Source organism: Mastacembelus armatus, chromosome 6, assembly GCF_900324485.2.
Source record: "Mastacembelus armatus chromosome 6, fMasArm1.2, whole genome shotgun sequence".
Taxonomy (NCBI): domain Eukaryota; kingdom Metazoa; phylum Chordata; class Actinopteri; order Synbranchiformes; family Mastacembelidae; genus Mastacembelus; species Mastacembelus armatus.
The window spans coordinates 19,220,740-19,242,337 of record NC_046638.1 but is presented as its reverse complement, the minus strand read 5'-3'; the positions used below and the strand labels follow the sequence as shown (position 1 = coordinate 19,242,337).

Genomic DNA, 21,598 nt, shown 5'->3' with positions numbered 1-21,598 from the left:
TTGCCTTTGGGTGTCAGAAAAAAATGCTGAGTGGCTGAACTAGCAAGCTGTTCTAACTTTCAATCCTAATTCACTGCTTAGATGCTGTTTAGCATTAATTGTTCTTTGGTGGAGTGAAAAGAAAAGGTGGGGATAGATATTACCATAGATGATGTCCACTCCCACAGCACAACAGTAGCACTAAAAACATTTTGCATCCATAATGCTGCTTGAGTGAAAGGTCTAGGATGTTTTGCTGGCCCTTAATTCAATAAATCATTTTGTGGGCCAGAGAATCAGATAAACCGCAGATTTATCTGCATCTTTGCAAGAGGCTAAGCAAGCAGCATGACGGTAACATATTTTTGGGGATATCTGTCACATACAGACACTGCAACAGCACTTCAAATGCTTCAGCTATCAGAATCACAGTCTGTCTGTTTTATTGGCTCTTGGCTATACTGAAAGTCCACAGGTGCTACAACATGTCACTACATGAGCTGTGAAATGTTCAAAGCCAACTGAAATGCTACAATAATTGCACTCATTTTTCTAACAAAAATTCAGGCAGAGTAATCTATTTTTCTACCACAGTTTGCTTCATAATGCCAATCACTTTGCACCAAATTGAGTTCTGTTGTGAAGTGTAAAATCATCCTCTGTCATTAATCTCCACAGAAAAGTGTGTTTTTGTGGACAATTGTGTTCTAGTAGTCCCTGAATGGATGCCTTGTTCGCGGTACAATATACAAAAACTACTAGAACGAATGTGTAACATCTTTTTGATCAATAACCCCAACACATGACCTAAGAGGATATTTACTGCTTTTCAGTTCAGCAACATAAACCACATTATTGTCCACACAACACTGATGCTACCTTCCCCCCTATTGCCTGGGGTGCACAATTTGGCACATAGTAATTACAAAAGATTCTGCTTATGTATGCAGAACTAATGACACTCATCTTTTTCCCTCATCCTCCCATTATCGCTACTCTGAACTCTTCTGGTCTATATTTAGAAAAACAAGATCTCTGTGTTTCACACACTGGGGAAAGAAAAAGATCAATCTTAGGACTAAATCTCAGTACAGTCATTTCTTATAGTTCGCCAACTAACACTATGATGACAATTTCATCATCATCATCATCATCATTAATGTGCAGTGGATATAGAAGTACCATTGATGTATCTGCACCTCCTGCTTTTAAGGAGATATATTCACTGGTGTCTAATGTCAAAGAGACAGGAACAAGCAATGAATGACATGCATCAAAAAATAAAGCACTCTTTGAGCTGCAGTTCCAGTACCTAGCAGCTACTGATTTTTATTTTTCTTTGTTTCTAGTTTCTTCACTTGTCATGACAAATCACTACCACACAGCTCACAACGTCTCAACTGAGCTAAAACTGCACCTTCAGCACCGGTGATTTATGTAAAAAATGAAACTTCAAAGTTTACATTTAATCCAGTGTTTTATAAGACTGCTAATAAATTAAGACTTGCATGTTTATTTTATGAAAGCTGTTGTTTTATCTCTGCCTGAATATTAACCTACTGAGGTAAAATGTTGAGGTTTTTGCATTCTCATGTGTGTCACAATCACTCTTGAACAAAAACAAACAACAAATCATCAACTGTGAAGATCATCCCATTTAAACAATGACAAGTAAAGGGGGTGAGACTTAATTCCAGGGGTAAAAGCCACACATGCCTACAGCTTCCAAGTGTAAAACACACCTCCAAATCTCTTGTTTTATTACCTCAACCCCCTGGAGTGAAACACAGCAGCTCTGTATCCCAGTTGATCTGCAACATGAGGTAATGAGCTCAGCGGTACTATACAACAAGGTCAGAGAATCGAAGCAGCCAGAGAGATATGTGATTTCCCCAGACGATCCACTGGACAAAGACAAGCATTTGGAGACCTATGGGGATGTTAATTAAAGACTTTGATTAAAATGCATACAAATATTGTGATGTTCTTTAAGTAAATGTCACCAAAAAACAGAAAGGTCAGCTCTCAGGCTACACGGTCTGACTACTGTATTCAATAGAATTTGAACTTATTACATAGCACGAATGCTCAATATGGATGACTTGCAAGATACATAATCTGAGACTGGTTATATTATCCTGCTCAGGTGCACTAATGCATTCCTTGTTACTGATTAACTCTCCAAGGTATCCTATCATTGGCGATATGTAAAATTTAGGTGGACAGACTGGTTGAGGTTGATGTTGCTATTCTGCTTATTTCAAACTCAAAGGAAATTCAAGAGCCAGCCTTTCACAGTTTACTGATGGGATAAAATGCATGAGATAGCACAGAGTATAGAGCTTGTTTCATCATCTTGCAGTGCACACTCAACCCTCATTTATTTTCCTGTGTCCTCATCCTTGTTTCACCTGGTGACTGATGGATTTCAGTGGTGCCACTTGTGTGCAAGAAGAGAAATGTATCTTACAATGCTCTACATGTGCTTTTGAGCGGTAAAAGATGACTAAACTTTTCATGTGCTGATATGAAGAAGGAGAAGCAGGCAGAGGATCTGCCTGTGTGAGGCAGAGGATCTGCCTGTGTGAGACACAAAGGTTCACATACACACACTTATTACAAGCCACCTTGTCAATAACTTTGCTCTTCATAGCATCAGAGACCTGGTATATTTGAATCCTGAAATGCCAAACTCAGTGGTTTAATCGATAGGAGAACTAATATTCTGTTACTTTGGACCAAATGTTTTATAAATTCTGCAGCAATAAACAGTAACCATCGTTTTCTCCTCTAACAAAGGAACAACTTTAATACTATTGTCCCTTTTGTACTTCTAGGACAAGACTGCTGAACTGACACTTTTTTAAAACAGATGAATATCAAATAAAGCTTTTGATATGATGAAATAATGGCACACGTGTAATAGGATCACTGACAAACTGTACAACCTCTTTAACAAAGGAAATGCACTGTGATTTTGTTTGTGATTTGGATAAATAAGTCCTTGTGTTGTGTGTCCAGGTCTTCCTTTTGACTATTTCACTTCTCACAGGTGTTCAGTACCACTGGACAAGATAAATAAGTGCAGCAGTGAACAATAAATTGAATCTTGAATGGAAGAGATTAACAGAGAAGGCTGCGAGCAGAGGATGCACTGGGGAATAAGAGGCTGAGATCCTTGCTCCCAGCAAGAACACCAGTACTGATATGCTCACAAGGCTGACACCAATAGGACTTAAAATCAATCACCCAATCAGGTTGGTCACTCAGTATATGTCCGCACACATATGTGTGTGAGAGCAGATCCTCCTTCCTGCTAAACCACACACTTGGCCACACATTGTTAAACCACAAAGATCATTGTCTTTGATGACAGGCTTTAGCATAACAAGCTGTCCGAAGGATCTGTGCTCTAAATCCTTAACTGCACCACCAAATACTGTTCTAATCTGCCTGAAACCCCCCCTACAAGAGATACCCTTCTAATCTCTTATAAGAAAGAGGACCAGATGGTCAAGAACAACTGCTGAAAGCCCTGAGGATGAGTACATGTATGGAGATGCCTGGAGTGCCTACCACTGTTTATCTTGTGCTTCAAGTTACCACTGTAAGTCCCGCAGAGCGGATGGTAAGTGTACTCTCAGGGATAGCTCTTAGTGTGTGTGTGTGTGTGTGTATGTGTGTGTGTGAGTGTGTGTGTGTGTGTGTGTGTGTATGTGTGTGTGTGAGTGTGTGTGTGTGTGTGTGTGTGTGTGTGGGCACTGCCGTCGTGCTTGTGCATGTGTGCACAGTCAGAAAGAAGAGACTGCTGTACCTGTGTCAGGGCACTATTCCCCCTTCAGTGTCAGAGTTTCAGAGGGGACCCTGCCAACCAACTGCAGTAATCTTGTGATTCCTGGAGTGTCAGAGGTAGAGTAGCACAGTCTCATGGGTGTCAAGATACAGCACAACATGCCTCTCAACCTACCTTCCTGTATTCCAGAGTGCTCAGGCACCCCGTCCCGACCCCATACTGACGAGCGAACCCTTTATTCCCAGCTCTAATAACCTTCAACTGGCTGCACTGCTGCCTCAGAATCCAACGTGTCAGTCAAACAGCTGCCAGTGAGCTTCAAACTGTCACATGTTGATGTGCCGAGACCCATAGCCACACGCTGTATCCTAACTCCCTCATCACCCACTCATTTCAGTTAAGACACTGAGAAAACTGTCATTAAAATAATCTAGTGGTGGGTAGAAGAGTATCAATCTGCAGGAATAGATGGGAGCCTGCATGGTGGGTGTCCATTAAGCGTACATTACCAGAGTAAAAACTCAATTATTACACAGCAGGGGGGGGGCATTAAGCTGGGGAAAGGCCATAGCCACTTTAGGCTCCTGTGTCCCCATGTATGCACACATATGCACACTGTATGCTTACACACACAGACACACACTCTGACATAAAGAGCCCTCAAATCTCACAGTAAAGGAAGAGTTTCTGCATACTTTTAGGATATCTTGGAAAAAGCTGAATTAAAGCTGTTAATCAGTGGCAGGCTTTTGGCCCTGAGCTATCACATTTCAATATAAGCTCAAAGAAATTATAAAGGGCTTTAATTTAGCAATTAATGACTGTAACTGCAAAATTGATTGATTGTGAATATATATATACAGTATAGGAGCAAAACACAGATTACATTATATGCAAATTCTTAGGAGGGGGTTTCTGTCTGTGGACGTGGTTTATGTAGCATGCCCTGCTGAATGCTGGTTTTCCATTTGACAGAACTGATGATGTCAAATGTCTGAGTTCACCTGGACTAGTGAGAACTTGTCCACTGCTGCTCAATAATTTTACAGGCCTTTCTGTAAAATGGGTTAGGCTTTAGGTTTCATGCATGTTTGGTCTCATCAGATCTGTGTCCTGAGTTGCATCAAATTATTATGTTTAATCTTTTAAAATTTGTTTGTCCATTAATTAACCACCGTGTAATATTGGAAGCAGCAATTCTTGTGACAATATATTATCTTTTTTGATTTATGATTTAAATAATTTACTTTAATTCAAGTTTTGATTCAAATGCTCAATTCACTTCACAATAAAACTGCCTAATGAAATGATGCATTCATACTCTGTAATAATGAGTTACTACTGATGTGGCCAGAAATCAATTTGGGAAATTGCTTAAGATTTTCATCTCTAATTCAGACACTGGAAATATAAAGGCCTGATAATACCAGCTGAGTTCAAAAGACATGCTCCCATGAAGTCAGTGTCTGCATTAATGAATCCAAAATTTTCTGACCCTTTCAGGCTCACAAACATTTCCACCAACACAAGGAACACCGAAGAGCCCCTGAGTTCTTTGAATGTCTCTGCCGATCACTCTCGCCCTGGCCTCCGTGGGCTGGGCAATGATATGAGGATTATATGGAAATATTACTCTGAAACTGACCTGAATCTGACCACTTACAATGCTGTCCATTTTTCTACACAAAGGCAGACAAGGTATTAGATATTGTGTGGGGTCATGTGTATGTTTGTGTGTTTTCAACGCTGGCCCATTCACAGCTGGGCTCCAGCTAATGCCCACTCTGTTGCCTCCAATGCCCCAGTTAACAGGGCTCACAACCCAGTGACATGGTGGGCCATGGTTAGTAGAGTCCCCAGTGTTGGGATGTTTTTACACTTCATGCGTCGCTGCATCCACACAAAAGACTTGGCCTCATAACCCATAAGCCCTATAATCTACTCTGTAAACATTCAGGGGATGCCCACTTTTACAACAAATGCCCATGCATGGATGGATAGACAGCAGAGCTTGCCAAATGCTGGCTAAGTTTCTCTATTTGAGGGCTAATTTGGCATTGACAGCGCTATTACACAAGGATTCATTTTTTTCTATTACAACTGTAATTACTACATATTTAGAAAATTACACTGTACAACAATTAAAGCGATTCTGGACTCTGTGATTACTGGCCATAGTTTTTCCCTAGAGCAAATACATTTCACAAATGAGTAAAAAAATTAAATGAAGAACACAAATCAGATGATCTCCATAATCACTTGAAACTCTGAACACCTAAACTCATATACCCTTGTTGCAATATTGTGCAGCTTGTCAATATAACTGCACTGGAGATGCATATTATATTTCACTTAAATACCAAAAGCAGCATTTCAATTTCATGTTCACTGGAAAATCACATAACCATCTGACTGAGTGACCCAAATGAACCCATGTCCAAGTCCTTATGACCCCAATTCAAACCCAACACCCCCCCCCCCCCCCCCCCCCCCAGTGACATACAAAAGGGACTTGGTGTAATACCACTGACTGTCATGACACCCAGGAATAGCAACATGCACAGAGAGGAACAGGCATAAACACCCTGATGTAATAATTAGAAACACAGGATTGCACTGATTCACCTGCTGCAAAAGAGACATAATGTTTTCTAATCAACATTTAAAAAAAAAAAACAAAAAAAAACAAAAAACACCTGAACCATCAAGTTCTAATGACCATTGTGATCAAGTACTGATGACCATTGTGATGGGGAAAACATTGACATTGAGCCACTTACCCAGAAGATGAGATTGAAGACGAACATCATATACTTCAAGCAGCAGAGACAGCCTCTTGCCATGTTGCACTTCTTGAATTCTAAAAGGAAAACAAAGGATAGATCCAGGTAAAAGACTACGTATTTGCTGCCTTTGGGTGAGCTGTACTTGTTGGTCTTGTCTCCTGCGCTGGTGTCAGCCGCTGCTCCAGCCTGCGCCTGCTGTGCGTTTTTGCGCGGCCCCGTGGAGCCGTAGAAAGCGCCGGCAGTGAAGCCACGGCTGCCAAAAGGGCGGCCAGATGTGGAGGCTTGAGCAAAATCTGAGTCACGGCTATCTACTGAAGGGCTACGGTGAATGGCTGACTCCTCACTGCTGGACTTCTCCATGCTCTAAGGCTGCAGCTGCTGATGAAGTGCTCCCTAAAGCACAGTCTAACATGTCTCAGAGATGACAGGACAGAACTCACCCCTCAGTTCTTCACTGCTTCACACTCTGAAGCAAATACATAAAAAAAAAGCTTCACAAAAACACAACTACATCCACCTCAAATCACGTAGTTGGATAAGAAAGTCTCCAGTATAGAAGTGAGCAGACCTGCGCTGCTCAGGCACCTCTGCCAGGCTTAATTGTCTTCTGCTTGCTGCTGCTGTCGTACTGTGATAGACCTGAAGTAGCTGTGCAGACGCGTTCTATGAGGTGCATTACTCTCGCCTTATGACAGATCTTTCCAGGAAGAAGTCATAGTACTCCCTCTGTCCCCTCCTGTAATATCACTCTCCTCCTGTGCTGCTTATTGCTGTGCCAGGCTGCTCCAGTGGGAGTGAGACCCCAATGAGTCTCAGCTGCTCCACTTGCAGGTCCTATTGCTGACTTGGTAACTTTTCTCCCCACCTCACTCTTCTCCTCTTTCCACTCTGCTCCTCTTCCTCCGTCTTCCTCTTCCCAACGTGCTCTGATGTCTGATGCGCTCTCTCTTCCCTTGTTCTGTCTCTCTGTCTCTTTATGACTGTGCCCGTCTTCTCCAGTGTACCATTCTGTGCTCAGTGGCTCTACCCTCCACACTGCCTGTGCTCTGCTCTCCGAATAGCAGAGCTGTGGTGGATGTGCTATTATCAGCAGACGCAACTAACGGGCATTCCCTATCTCCCAGCAAGAGCACTGCCCTCATCCCCCAACTCTCTCTCTCTCTCTCCCTCTCTGTCTCCCTCAGCCCCTCCCCACTAAGCAAACAGCCAATGCAGCCAGAGCCGAGCTCCTCCTCCCCACTCCCTGTGCCTTTAATAAGCCTCTCACTGTGTTTGCTTTGACTATACATGTTCAGCAATTTCATCTCTGCTGTCAAGGGAATTAAGAGACCAGAGATGAGTTCTACAAAATAACAATAAACAAACAAAAAAACTAATGTCAAGGTAATTGTAGATGAGTAATGGGCTATGTGTGGAGTAGCAGGGCTGTGTGTGTGTTGATCGAAGTTGATGGCAGAAAGAACAGATTTGCCTTAGTTTGCTAATAACACATCAACCTACTACATTGCACATATATGTAGAGTTTCTTAAACTGTTTTCATTTGTGGCCTGTAATTTCATTGATTAATGTTGTCACACATGAAATGACAGCAGGTGATTTATCATATATTAGTAAAAACCAGCCTGAAACATCACGCAGCGATCACTACTGATTACTGCATCAGACGTGGGTTGTGGTGACAGTTCTGAGCTGCAACTTGGTCATACTGTTGCTCTGTACTATTCATCACTTCACTGCCTACATCCATGTAAGGGGACCAAATTAACTGGCAATGCTCGAGCTTTGGAATTACGGCACCATGTGAAGCATGGAAAGGGGACACTGGCTTTAAGATGCTGAGCACACTCCAACGCAAGCCCAGGGTCAAACGCTGAATAGCTCTGCTGATTCACACACAAAGTTGACAAGATATAATACAGCTTTGATTTTAAATTTATCTACAGAAGCTCTCCAAATAGCTACATGCACTTGTAATCAGAGAACAAAGGCCCAATAGTACAGGATCATCAAAGTGGCCACTGTGAAAGTGTCAACTGTCAAATTAAAACCAAACAGGATAATATAACTGGGTAGTCATATAATTGCCCTTATTGAGTCTAAGACTTTGTCTCTGGTGTTGTCTAGGTAAAACAAGTCTACTGCTAGACTGCACATTGTTCTGTTGTGGTAATGGTCTTCTGTCCTGTGATGGCTCAGCCTCCAGACAGATGGAGGGAGAGTTTCAACTGAATGGTCTTAACGGTAAATCCAGTAATACCCAATTGACATAGACAACCTAATCTGCCCCTCTTGCGTTTTACCACCGTAGAGTAAAAATTTGCTTCGAGCAAGTGCATGTATTGTGGCTCAAATGCATAGAAATGATAGAAAAAAAAAAAAAAATCCAGTTTGGTACATTGCTAAGATTAGACAACAAACTGAAAACACAAAAAGTTTGTACAAATCATTGCAAATTAAATAACATATAGACCTGGGTCAAACAGTATTTGTATAAATGAATAGTCTGATAACATGAAATACGTATATAATATGTATTTAAAAAAATCTGGCAGTTAATCTACACACAAACCCTTAGGTTGTTGACTTTACTAAATGGGTCAAACAAATAAGATACTGGTTGATTATTGAGATTTGGGGGAAGTGGAAGCTGGATGTTGTTACATTTGGACTCTGTCCTGGTTATTTGTTTTTAGTAATTACACTAAGCTAAGGTAACCAACTACGTTACAGCAGTTTACCAACCGGCTACCTTAACTAACCAACTACAGGTTGTAGACTTCTATTTGCAGTAGTAGTATTGAACTACCTGTGTCATTCTCAGCAAGGAAGCCAATAAGCATATTTCCCAAAATGTCAATCTACTGCTCAGGTGAAACAATTGCTATTGATAAAAAGTCACCTCAAATCATGGCCTTTGTATGTTGCTGCCACCGAAGGGTTTTGGTTACGAGGAAGACATGCAAATGGTAAACAAATACATCTCTCAAGAACTTTTCATAGAAAGGACAGTCTTGATGTTGGCAGGTAAAAAACACATACAGGGTTTCTGCTTTTCAGGAACTAATCAAATGATTTTCTTCTTTGCGGCTTTGAAAAGCTGTTATTAATTGAAAGATTACGGAATCTCACACACCACGGTGTGGTGATTGGAGATTTAAAAGCTCATTTCAGTTGGCCCCCACTAAAATTCAAGTGTCTATAAACACATGTTTGCAGTTCGAGAGACAGATCCATTAACAGTAAAAGTTAGCAGCTCAATGTCATTAATGTGTATTCATCACAAAAACAGCTGCCAAAGTCATGTGGTGAAAATAGCTCCTCACGTTATTAGCTACAGAGCTTCCCATCGGTCCTTTAGAATCGATGGGAAAAGCTGCATTCACTGTATTGAATTTGGAGAAAAGGGCATGACAGCTGAAAAGTGTCAGCATTTTAACACTCTGTGTCAGCACCGCTCAATCTGATAGTTACATACATTTATCAGAGTTCAGTGCTTTAGTCTGCATGTCCCCAAGTATCCAGATGGACACATCTGAGTCAGTTTCTCCCTCAGCCATGTGCAGAACCATCCATCAGCTCAGACCAACAGGACTCTGCATGGCTGCGTTATGTTGAAAGCATAAAGAAAGACAGAAAGAGACATAGCAAAACTCAAGAGAAGGATGACACAGAGGAGTCAAGGCTTGGAGAGAAGATGAGAAACATGCAGAGCGCGCCAGAGCAAAAAGCTTTGGCTGAGATGGGATATCTCTGACGCTGTGGAAATCTAGCCGCTCCTTTAACACATTTATGTTGCAAAGACAGACAGGACGGAAGAGATTAGAGTCCACAGGGAACCAACTGGGACTCTCCCTCAGAGCTCTACAGTTGATGCTTTACAAAAGGTAATGTTAAACAAACACTTAGCTAACCCTGAAACTGTGTCAGGGTGCTATGAACACATAATGACAGACGTGGCATCAGTGAGACTGTGTGTCAACCAACATCTCCATTATCGAAAAGGTTAAGATTAGTGGTAAGCATACTTGGAGAAACACAAGATGAAACTAAAAACAGCATAGTGTGTGATGTGACGCTTTAGGCTGCAGATTGGAGGGGATAAAGTGAAATTTACTGCAAGTCGATTACTGTGCAATGAAACCCTGAATAACTCCAATCATATAAAAAAAAATTTATAAAAATTTTAAAAACATTTCTCCTGCATCTAGAAAGTGTCACTTTTTCTATTTTGTTGTGCATACAAACAAAAGCTGAACCTTAAATGTTTTATAGATCACATTTCTTTGTTATGACAGCAGCAAGAGATGTGTTTTATAATTGAAAAATTTAATTTTATTCAGCATTGGTAGCTCTCAGTCATGCCTCTGTTTGAGTTTCATTACACATCAGGGATATAAAGATATCATTAAAGAAACTAAAAGAGGCTGCACTTGATGAATAAGCTTCATATCACATTGGGTTACCATATGTACGTAACAAAAAGAAGCATTATAGAGGAGGAAAAATAAATATCAAGAACACACTCTTAGTTCTGAAGCATCCTGTTCTTTTTATCATTTGAGGCATAACAGTATATAATATTCCCTATGCCATTTCTGCTCCTTACCAAGTGTCTAGCAGGGTTTAATGATATTACAGTAACTTAATAAATTTAATTACAGCTGGAACATTTCTTTTTCATCAATACATTAAGTCCAGTTTAGAGATTTGCACTTCAATGTGATATCCAGCATATTAACAACTCAATTCTTTTGAAGAAATCACTGTAACTACATTATTAAACTCAGACTTCAAACGGCACACTCTGAGCTGCAGCCAGGGGAAGGTTCAGATGGTATGCACAACAGAAGAAAGATGGAAGGACAGAATATGAATAGGGTAAGCCTAATAATGAAACCTGCTCCTGCTATGTAGTGCTTTACATTATAAGCTGAAATATGCTTTTGATAAAGTATGTTCTTGGTGCATTTTATCTGTTAAGCCTGAAAAAATGACAGTAGTTTGTGTGAAAGCTGAGTGTGTTAGACAGAATGTTTTTGATGCTACAACATAATATATGGCTATGCCAGACTTTGTGTTTGTGTGTGTGTTTAAAGAGTTTTGTTTTTAGTCATTACTTTAGGAATTTGTTTTGGTAGGTTTTATTTATTTTTTGGGCACTTGCTTTTCCCTCAAATAAAATAAATACACATTCCTGTTGTTTTGGCCCTGGATAACTATAATAATTGTTTGCCATTATGTTTGACATTTTAGAGATTAATTAGTCTGTTAATTAAAGTGTAACTGATACATTAATCTATCACGGAATCATTAAATGCAGCCCTGCTCACCTATAGATTTGACTTTCCCCAAAATGTCACTGGCTGAAGTCATCAAAACAGATTAGCAAGCAAGTGACTTGATGTGTTTTTGAATCTCTGATACAAAATTCTTAGAAATCTTTACTTTTCTGTTGATTCAAGTTTAGATCTTTCATGTTTTGGTTTAGTGTTTGTGACTGCAAGACATTTGTTTTTAGTTTTCTTTTCTAATTTGATATATAAAGTAGTTTTAATTCAATCACATCCCATGATCCAAGACCTTGCAAAAGGCCTCAAAGGGTAAATTAAAAGGCCCACTATTTTTAATCAAATTAGTGAACAGAATCCTGTCTTTCAATACATGCCAGTACTTTTTGATCATTCTGAAATCCTGTCACCAAATGTCTGTTTTTTATAGACTAGAACTGAATCATGACAATCACAGCCACAATCACAAGGTCTTCTCACACATGACAGCATCCCAAAAATAAAATACTTGCTCCATTAAAATGACAATCGAGGAAAGAAAATGTGTTTTTTTAATAAATGACATTAAATAAAGGTGCAAATGCAAGATATCCTACTGCTGTTTATGTAACAAAAATTAAAAATAGACTTCCCACAAAAATAATTACTGTACCTAATTTGTCTTTGCTCACATTAAACAAGGACTTACAGCAGCATACCAATCAATCTGAAACCATATTAGGCCTGCAGATAAACACTATATGACATGGAACAGCTCATGATCCTGGTGTGAATGTATGATCAAGAGCTGGGCATATGGACAGAATTAAAACTACAAAGGGTTTCCTCCCACCCAATATGTCACCGGCAGTGGTCCTTAGATCCTCTGAACATTTGGCAAGGTTGAAACCTGAACCGTAAAAGGTCAACCTAAACTAGAATGAAAATGAGGACGTGTTTGGGGGTCTTTTCTGAATAAAAGGTTTAAGGGCAGAGGATGATATACAGACATAAAGCCCCTTGAAACAATTTGTGATTTGTGATACGAGACTAGACAAATAAAATTTGACTTGACTTTGACTTCTCAAGAAAGAGTATGCAGTTACATAAAAATGAGCTAACAACCTATTAATTCTGATGCCTGCCTCATATTCCAAATCAAATTAAAATCAGATGTCAATCTGGTTTGATATTTATGGTTCTCCCTTGTCCTTTTATGATGCCGTAAATACTACCCTCTGAAAGGAGGCTGGCCAGACATTCTTGGTTGATTTGCAGCCAAAAAGTCAATAAAGGTGCCCAAAAAGGGTATTAATTAGGAACCCATTGCATCACATCCCTAAAGATCCAGTATTAATAATGGCACTAAAGCTGGGAAGCATCAAGCACTGATCCACAAAGCCAAATTCTGCAGAGTACCAAATTGGTGTTGACCATTTGCAAAGCTAGACAAAGCCAGATGCATTTTGTGTGCTTACATAAACTTGCTAAACACTTTCGTATTTGTTTTTTCATCCTCTCCGGTGGGGAGAACTCCTGACAGCCACATTCTGTGAAAGGAACCAACTGCTTAGAACCGGCGACATGTTTGTGTCCTTTGTCAGGATTTCAGTGAAAGAATATCAGCTACTGTACAGGGGATCTATAAACCTACAGACAGGCACGGAAGGGCACATAGGTCGCCCATACACATACGTACAAACATAAACATATAAAATTAAATACACATAATATACATAAAGCCCCAAATCCCTATCAGCGAGTCCTGCAGCCAAGCCCCAGTTTAAAGTCAATTCTTGCCTGCATGAAAGGTGCAGGAGATAAGATAGGACAGAAGACATGCAGGGTTTTAAAAGTAAAGTAAGTATACTCTGACTATGGAATACTACATTAGCATTTAGATCAGAAAGTGTCTTGCCATTGAAATGCAATGTAGTATCACAATGCAGTAAAGTCCAGTTCAATAAAGGCCGTTGCACAGGGGTCAAATGCTTGTGATGTCTGAAGCAGTATGATGTATGAATCTTAGATTAACCTCACAGAGAAATCAGGAGTGACACACTCTTTTGATAATGCAGATCAAAGGAGTGAAATAGCTAAGTCCACCAGTGTCCTAAGCTTTATGTAATATTTAAAAGAGCCATCATTATGAAAAAGATGTAACATCAGCAATACAGCTCACTGGGAATGAGTGGAGCGAGACTGGATTCCAGCCTTACCTTGATTTTAGGTTCTGAGTTAATTAAACTGCGCTGGAGGGTTTTTGGAAAGTATGATTTTTTTTTTTTCAGTAGTAAATTTTTTTGTTTTTCTGATTTTCAAACATTATTCAATAGTAGCAATTATTCCAAAATCCAAAATAGAGTTTCACCGTATTACTTGAAGGAAGGCATCAATGTAATCAAAGGTGTTAATCACCTCAGCTGTTTTGCGTTGCACTGGTAGGAACAGCACATTCAGTGTGCCAGGGAGCTGGTGTTTTCGGGTTAGGTGAGAAACACATGATTAACAAGTTCATAAACTCCTAAAAATAAGTGACAATGTGAAGAAATTCATATAAATGAAGGCATCTAGGGTTATAACAACATGTTAAACTAACTTTTCTTGGATGCCCAAGTGAGCAGTTCTTTTTCTGTAGTACGGTGTAAATTGCAGTTACTGACACCATGTACCAAGAGAGAAAATGGAAGCAGGTGATCGTTCTTTTATGTGCTGTAGGAGGTGAAAGAGAGATGGGATAAAGAGGATGCGGTTATCACTGATAGGCCAAGTCATATGGAAAAAATGGCAACCGCAACGGAAGCGATGCCACTCAAAGATCAAGTTTCCATAATCTGCAGATGCTGCTGGCGCAACATAAAAACTATTTAGGGCTGTGGAGGAGCAAGAATATATGGTGGGCAGATCTTTTTTTGCTCTGGGAGCCCAAAGCGCTGTGCATCAGCTGTGTTCATGTGGCACCTCTCAAGCAATCCAATACTTAAAGTTAAACTTAAATCACTTCCTGTGCTTGAGGGAAAACAGATAGCCTGTCATAATGGACAGCAAAAAAGTAAAATGTCATTTGGGTTTTAAAAGGGGTTGGACAGGGTGAGTCACGTAAAAAAAGGAATGAGGTGAAGGGAGACAGATCATCAGACATGCAGCAAGTGGCATTTTCTAAATATATGGACCTCATAGTGCTGCCTTTATGTAGCCGGAAGAGGTATGCTTTTTCTCTGTGTTGCAGCTTGGCTGTGCTGTGAAGAATCTGACTGTGCTAGAACCAAGCTTCTAGCTCAAATAGATGCATGATCTATATCTACTCATGTAGTGGCATGAAAGGGTCAGCCTGGGAAGAGAATAAGGCTCGGTTTATGAACCCATAAGAGGATGACACCATACACAGCACATGTATGCATCATGTAAAAATGATCCGCACCCATCAATAAGCAAGTGAGCATGTTGCCTTGCTGAAGGAAAGTTAAAGAAGCTGCTGATACAGTCATGATGGGTCAGATAGGATTCATCAATATTTTACTTAGCTGTTCCTGAAATGCAAACATAGAAGGAGTAGGCTGCACTGAGATGAAGATGGAGAGAGCTGGAGTCAGACAAAAGGGAGTGCAAGATACAAGATGTGAGAGGAAAGACAGAGCATGGACTGGCAAAGTATCAGTCTGCCTGCTATCTGTGCTACTTAGCACTGTGGCTCCTGGCTGAGGATTGAATGGTAAGGATGAATTGTGTACACCACAAACATCTCAGTCTTCCCTACTGTTCTTTGTAGCTCGGTTGTATTGATCACTGCATTAACCCATGACTATGAACTGCCTGTGATATACACCATGGCATATGCATTTTCCTATTTAAAAAAGTAGTATCACAAAATAATATTTGAAAAGAGAGTGAGTGAGACACACAGAGAGGTGGGTATGACAGACAAATTTAAACTGAAAAGACAAAGAGATGGAACCATGTATGGTGGATACCTGCAGAGAGGAAAAGATGGCCAGCTCCAATCCAACCAGCTGGTTAGCACCTCCCTACAATATGGTGAGGCCTGACTAGCCCATGTGTGTATGTGTGTATGAACTAGAGACATGGGGTCTGGCACCTGGCACAGACACTGTCAATATGGCTGTGCTCATTCATGAGTGGCTGCTCAGTCACTGCCTTCCACAGAGAGCTGTACCCACAAACCAGCGGAAAGTCATATCACAATGGAGAGTACGGGAGAGAAAAAGGTAGCAGAATGTGGCAGAATGCCCTGGATCCCACCACTGTTACAGGAACTGCCCTGCTGCGTATTAATCCCCTCCTCTGTAGAAGCAGCTGGTATGTTATTGTGTTTGTGGGGCAATCTTGAGATATGAATCAACAACTGTGCATAAAGCAACAGATATAGTAAAACCATACATCCCATAAAATCACAACATTTGTAAGACACACCACTATCTGTACACCTCTTTTTTTCCATTAAAAAATCCCTGCTGCAATCTGAAAGACAGAGTATCTTTGTGATAGCTGCCCTGCAAACAGACTGGAATATGATCCAACATAGAGTGGAGAGCAAACTAGAGCTGATGGATGTTTTATGTAAACACCACGAAGCAACATGCATAGCCTGTTCAACTCCATGGCTGGGGGAATGAAACGGCAGATGTCTACAGAGCTGCATAAATGGCATGGAACAAGCCATGTGGAGTCTCTTTCACAACCTGCTAAATACTGAAAGCACATTGTCTGATCCTCTTAAAAACATGGTGTTACTTGCCAAAACAATATCCAGCTGTATGTCTCTGTCGTGCACAATTTGCCTCACAAATAATTTACCACATGAAGAAAAAAAAAAAAGAGAAATATCTCCACACACTGACCTGCTTATCTCAAAAGGATACACCAATACACTAAAAGCACAGACCAGACAATCCATAATGTACATATACCATACATATAGTAGTAATCCTGTGAAATATCATATGGGGTTATAGGTTCCCAAAGTAGAAAATAAAATTTGCAGCCTGCTAGCACCATGATGTGGCAAATAATAAAACATTTTAATTTTAATGTTTACAAAATGTATTAATCCATTACTTTGGATATCTATAACTTACAGAAAAATCTGTTACACACACAGGAAGAGAGCACTTGCTTAGCAGCCAGATATTGTTAATTAAAATCTGCAGACTCTAAGTCTCTCCAGAGTCCAAGCTGAAATTGGCTCAGGCTACTTTTCTGATTTCACCTCCTTTCGTGCCAGTAGCTCCCAATTCTACACATTCCCTTTGAGAAGTGGTGATTATAAATTAACTCAATATTCTTGCATCCATCCATGCTTTTGGCACCATGATACTGGAACAAAATTGCTTGTAGATGATTTAAATGAACATAATTTTTGTTTTACCACAAATACTACATCATAATGAAGAAGGAAAAGCAATTTTTGCAGAGCATCAATGAGTTTAACATTACTCATTGCATGCTTATACATATAAAAACACACTATGTAAATAAACTGTGTAAATGAATGTATTTTCTCCAAGAAAGTGATTCAGTATGAATTCTAACAAGATTAGTCATGACATGCCCCAAAAACTTCAGAGAGTGCGGCGACTGGGATGGAAATGTGAGTGACTCCGTTTCTCAGTCATCAATTTTACATCACTCTCGAGGGCACAAGGTCTACCTTAAAATGATTTAAGACCAGAAAATAGATTTCCTCTGACCTATCACCCATGGCAATGGGTTATAATATTTGCATCTTGCTGAAATCATAATCTGTGCACATAAAACTGTAATTTTACTTCATGTAATGGTAGATTTTGCATGAAAACCGCTGGCTGAGAGCAGCTGTATATGCCAGCAGGAGGGCACATAATTCTCACAACTGATAATCACCTCAAAAGCAAGAAAAAACAGTAGTTGCAAAGACGCATTCAAGTACATCCACTTCTGTGTACATATGAGCTCATTCACAACATTATCTCTTCTTCAAGCTACTTTCTTCCTGTAGGGTAGGTGTGTGCCAAGATACATCTGATAATGTTTTCTCACAGACTCAGCCAGGTAAAAGACAATATTATGCAGCTGTTGTGGAAGGGTGACAGCGGAACTCATAGAAAGACCCCATCACTCCCAAAGCACAGCTCCACTAATACACACGGCAAAGGCTGGCATGGCAGGAACAGTAGAGAGCTTTCCCTCTGTGTGCCCACATAAGAAAACAAATATGAGGCTAAGATACAGCTTGTTGCCTGTCAGTAGTTTCACTGCATGTAATGCAGTGTCTCTCCTCTCTCTTCAGTGCACACACACAACTCTATATTTTATGCAGTCATCTATCTCGGTCGCTCTCACAAACACACACACACTCACACAAGCTCTCTCCACTGTCATTTCTTATTCACACACTGACCTTCAGCAAAGTGAGAAGACAGTCTTAGTAACATCTCTACTCTGCTGATTCACATTCACATACTGCATTAATAAAAAAAAATTACAATGTCCTTGCAGGGAAAGGACATAATGTTTGCTGCACAGTGATAGGTAGTGAACAATCATGCATTTCTGTAAAACCATTAAGACTACATTTAGAAAAGGTAATGTTTAATCTTCTCTGTTGCCAAATAGCATGTCAAGCACCAAAATTCAGTAAATCCATCAACTGATAGTCATCCTGTGCCTATATCCTTTTGAGTGGCAGGTCGAATCATTTCTCTTGACGTAACACAACATTGTCAGTCCTTGACCTTCACTTCACAAAGTGCACTCAATGTCACTCATGATGTGTGTCCATGTGTGGCCGTTTTCACATCTGTCTGTCCATGTGTGGGCATAAAGCATGGATTTTGGGCTGGCTAGGTCAGCTGTTCCTAATTCAGTTTGTCTGGAGTTTTATTTCCTGATGAGCGTGTGCTCGGCCCCAGTCTGTCTGCACTGTGGTATTCCTGCCACATCACAGGTGGAAGGAAAGAGCAACTGCACACTGCAGAGAATGTTAACGCAGGAGAAGGCATTAGGGAAGAGAGGACCGTCCTTCATTTTCAATCTTACAATATAACACACAGTCATCATCCATTTTAACAAGGCTGCACTTCGCATAATGACAAGTGAATGCCAGTTTGTGATGGCTGAGGTGTCCATCAGCTTAAAACATTTTGAAGCAGTCAGAGAGCACAGAGTGAAAGACATTTCTTATTTGTCCAATTCAATTCACTTTTATTTGTATAGAGCCAAATCACAATAAAAGAATCATCTCAAGGCACTTTACATAGAAACCCAACAAATCCCTTATGAGCATTCACTTGGTGACAGTGGAGAGATTTCTATGATAAGGCACCGCACACATCATTTGATATTCCTGAAAATATAACAGGGAGGGATGTCTGGGCTCTTCACACACATAAGGAAGCAGTTGCTGCATTGTGATTCCTGCCAGTTTCTAAAAAGGCAGCAGAACAAATAGACTGGAGTTAAAGGTCTAGCTGCCCTTTATCTAAACTAAAATTTTGGAACAGGAGACACCTGACTTTCTGGTTCACCACTTCCACTCTGTGCTGCGACCACATAAATATTCATAATTTCAGCTCAAATCTCATACAGCAATTCATTAAACATACATACTTTGTTAGTCAAAGTGAGTGCAGAAGGGATATGCAAGCATATATTTTAGCATAATTTGTTGGATACTTTCAACCTTCTGCTATGATGTAAACTTGAAATGAAATTTTGTCAGCTGTAATATCTTATTGCTGGTAAACATAATGCTTTATTCTTTATATACCCATAACGGCAAAATCAAGGAGGTGAAAATTGCAGGGAATAGCTTTACAGATACACTGCAAAAGTGTATTATTTCCATCCATTTTAATCATGATCAATGATTTGTCAGTCATTAGTAGAGTCATTAATGCAGTAGATGCGGTGTTTGCCTTCAATTGGCATTATTTTTTTATTTCAGCTTTTTTCCATAAATTATCATAAAGCCTCCTCAAGTGAGCAGTGATTGTCTCCACAAATCACAGTAAAGCTGACATATTCAGATGAAGAGCTATAACGGATATGTGCAACATGCTATTAGACAGGCCTCCAGGTTCGTATTCATAAAGCTTCGAGGACTAGTAGAACTGTACTGGGATCACAGTTTGGGTCACGTGACCGCATTAGCTCCAATGTAAGATATTTAATGCAGTCCCAATCTGCGTCTAGATTTAGGTGTGTTCTAAGCTCCAGGCGGGACAGAGTGACATTGAGGGTTTGAATGTCGGCATTACAAAGACAAGCTGAATCAGGGTGTCAACATCTGTGACAGCCTGGAAATCAGGGTCAGAGGTCATCTCTATTTGATCCACTACTGCCTGCCGCTTCACACCCCACACCTCCATTTAGTATTCTGACAGACCTCTTGCAAAAACTCATATTTTTGCACTTAAAATAAAAATCAAAGATTAACTTTCTGTTTACACAGTTAATTATATTATGTGCAACATTTTAACATTATCAACACAAAAAAAAAAAAAAAACACAGATGGTGGGCTTCACTGAAACTCAAAAATCACAGAGGCACATATGGCACAAGGTAAGAATATAGTAGCTGACTATTTTATACTCTGGGGCTTTTTAACTGCAGTCAACTTTATTTATATGCCCCTATATCAAAAATTGCAACTTTTGCTCAAGGGGCTTTAACTGCAGCACAGATTCAATGCATCTGGAAACCAAGGGAGTGCGTCATTAGCTTATAGACTCTAACAGTTGTTACAACAAACAACAGCTCTTAAGTAAACCATGATAATTAAATGTAGAAAGTCTTCTGATCGGTGATGGCATTTGCAGAAATAAATACAAAGTAATAATTACTATTATAATTCTGGACAGAAATTCCCTACTTTATTTATATAGAAGTATGGAGTATGATCCCTACCACAAAGGAAGGCTGTCAGTCCTTCACATGCGTCACACAGTGACTTTACTAAACTGACTGCTGGCACTTACTGCTCGTTAAAACTTGTCAATACACACTAAATTGCCTAGACTGAAAAATGCATGAAATGAATTTGAAAAGCAATCATTATTATGCAGAACTTTGACTTCTGAATGTTCTCTGTGTGAACACTAATTAAAGGCAAATGTTTAAAATAACATTTCAGCCAAAATGATTACAGAAACCTAAGAAGGATCACAGTGTGTAAGTGCTATTGCTGGAGATTGAGTCCTAGTTCACATGGGAGGATTAATGCATGGGTTTTGACCTGACTGCCCTCTGGACTATGCCTTTCCCCGATAAGAGAAATCTGAGCTCAGCACATTGCACATGCAGAGCCAGATAGAGTTGTGATTACAGTATGGACAAGCGTGCTCTGCCAGCAGCTTCATTTAGCTGGCCCTACCCATCCATGCATCCATGCTTAACACAGCCCTGAGTGCAGGCTCAGGTCCAGGCCCAAAGGATACTCATTACAAGTCTGGCATGCAGATCTCAGGCCCCCTCAAGACCCAGGTATCGACAGCTTCAGCATGGCAAATGCAAGAGGACATAATAATATACCCATAGTGTTGTCCGCTAAGCACATTTCCATAGAGTTTTCTATATATACTCCACTATCTGAGTGCTACCACAGAATATATCCAAGCAGTACACAAGTGAACTATAGTAAAAACAACATCAATGTGTGGTGTTTTGTCAAGGCATGAAAAAAAGACTATAGTAACTATACTAATATTGTAAAATGTCCCAATGTCAACATTGACCAAATAACATGTCAAGAAAATGGCAAAGATAAATAGGAAA

At 40.0% G+C, this 21,598-nt stretch overlaps 1 protein-coding gene across 4 annotated transcripts in view; it reads right to left on the bottom strand.

Moving 5' to 3' along the window:
• The window catches only part of tspan9a (tetraspanin 9a), a 143,669-nt gene that overhangs the window by 55,829 nt on the left and 66,242 nt on the right, over positions 1-21,598 (bottom strand). For 3 of the 4 annotated variants that reach the window (XM_026310695.1, XM_026310698.1, XM_026310697.1), the window contains one exon: positions 6,553-6,632. In XM_026310695.1, coding sequence (XP_026166480.1) covers positions 6,553-6,615 — 63 coding nt within the window. In that variant the 5' untranslated portion in view covers positions 6,616-6,632. Of the gene's footprint in view, positions 1-6,552; positions 7,686-21,598 lie in introns of those variants that run through there. The other variant, XM_026310694.1, reaches the window with a different exon arrangement.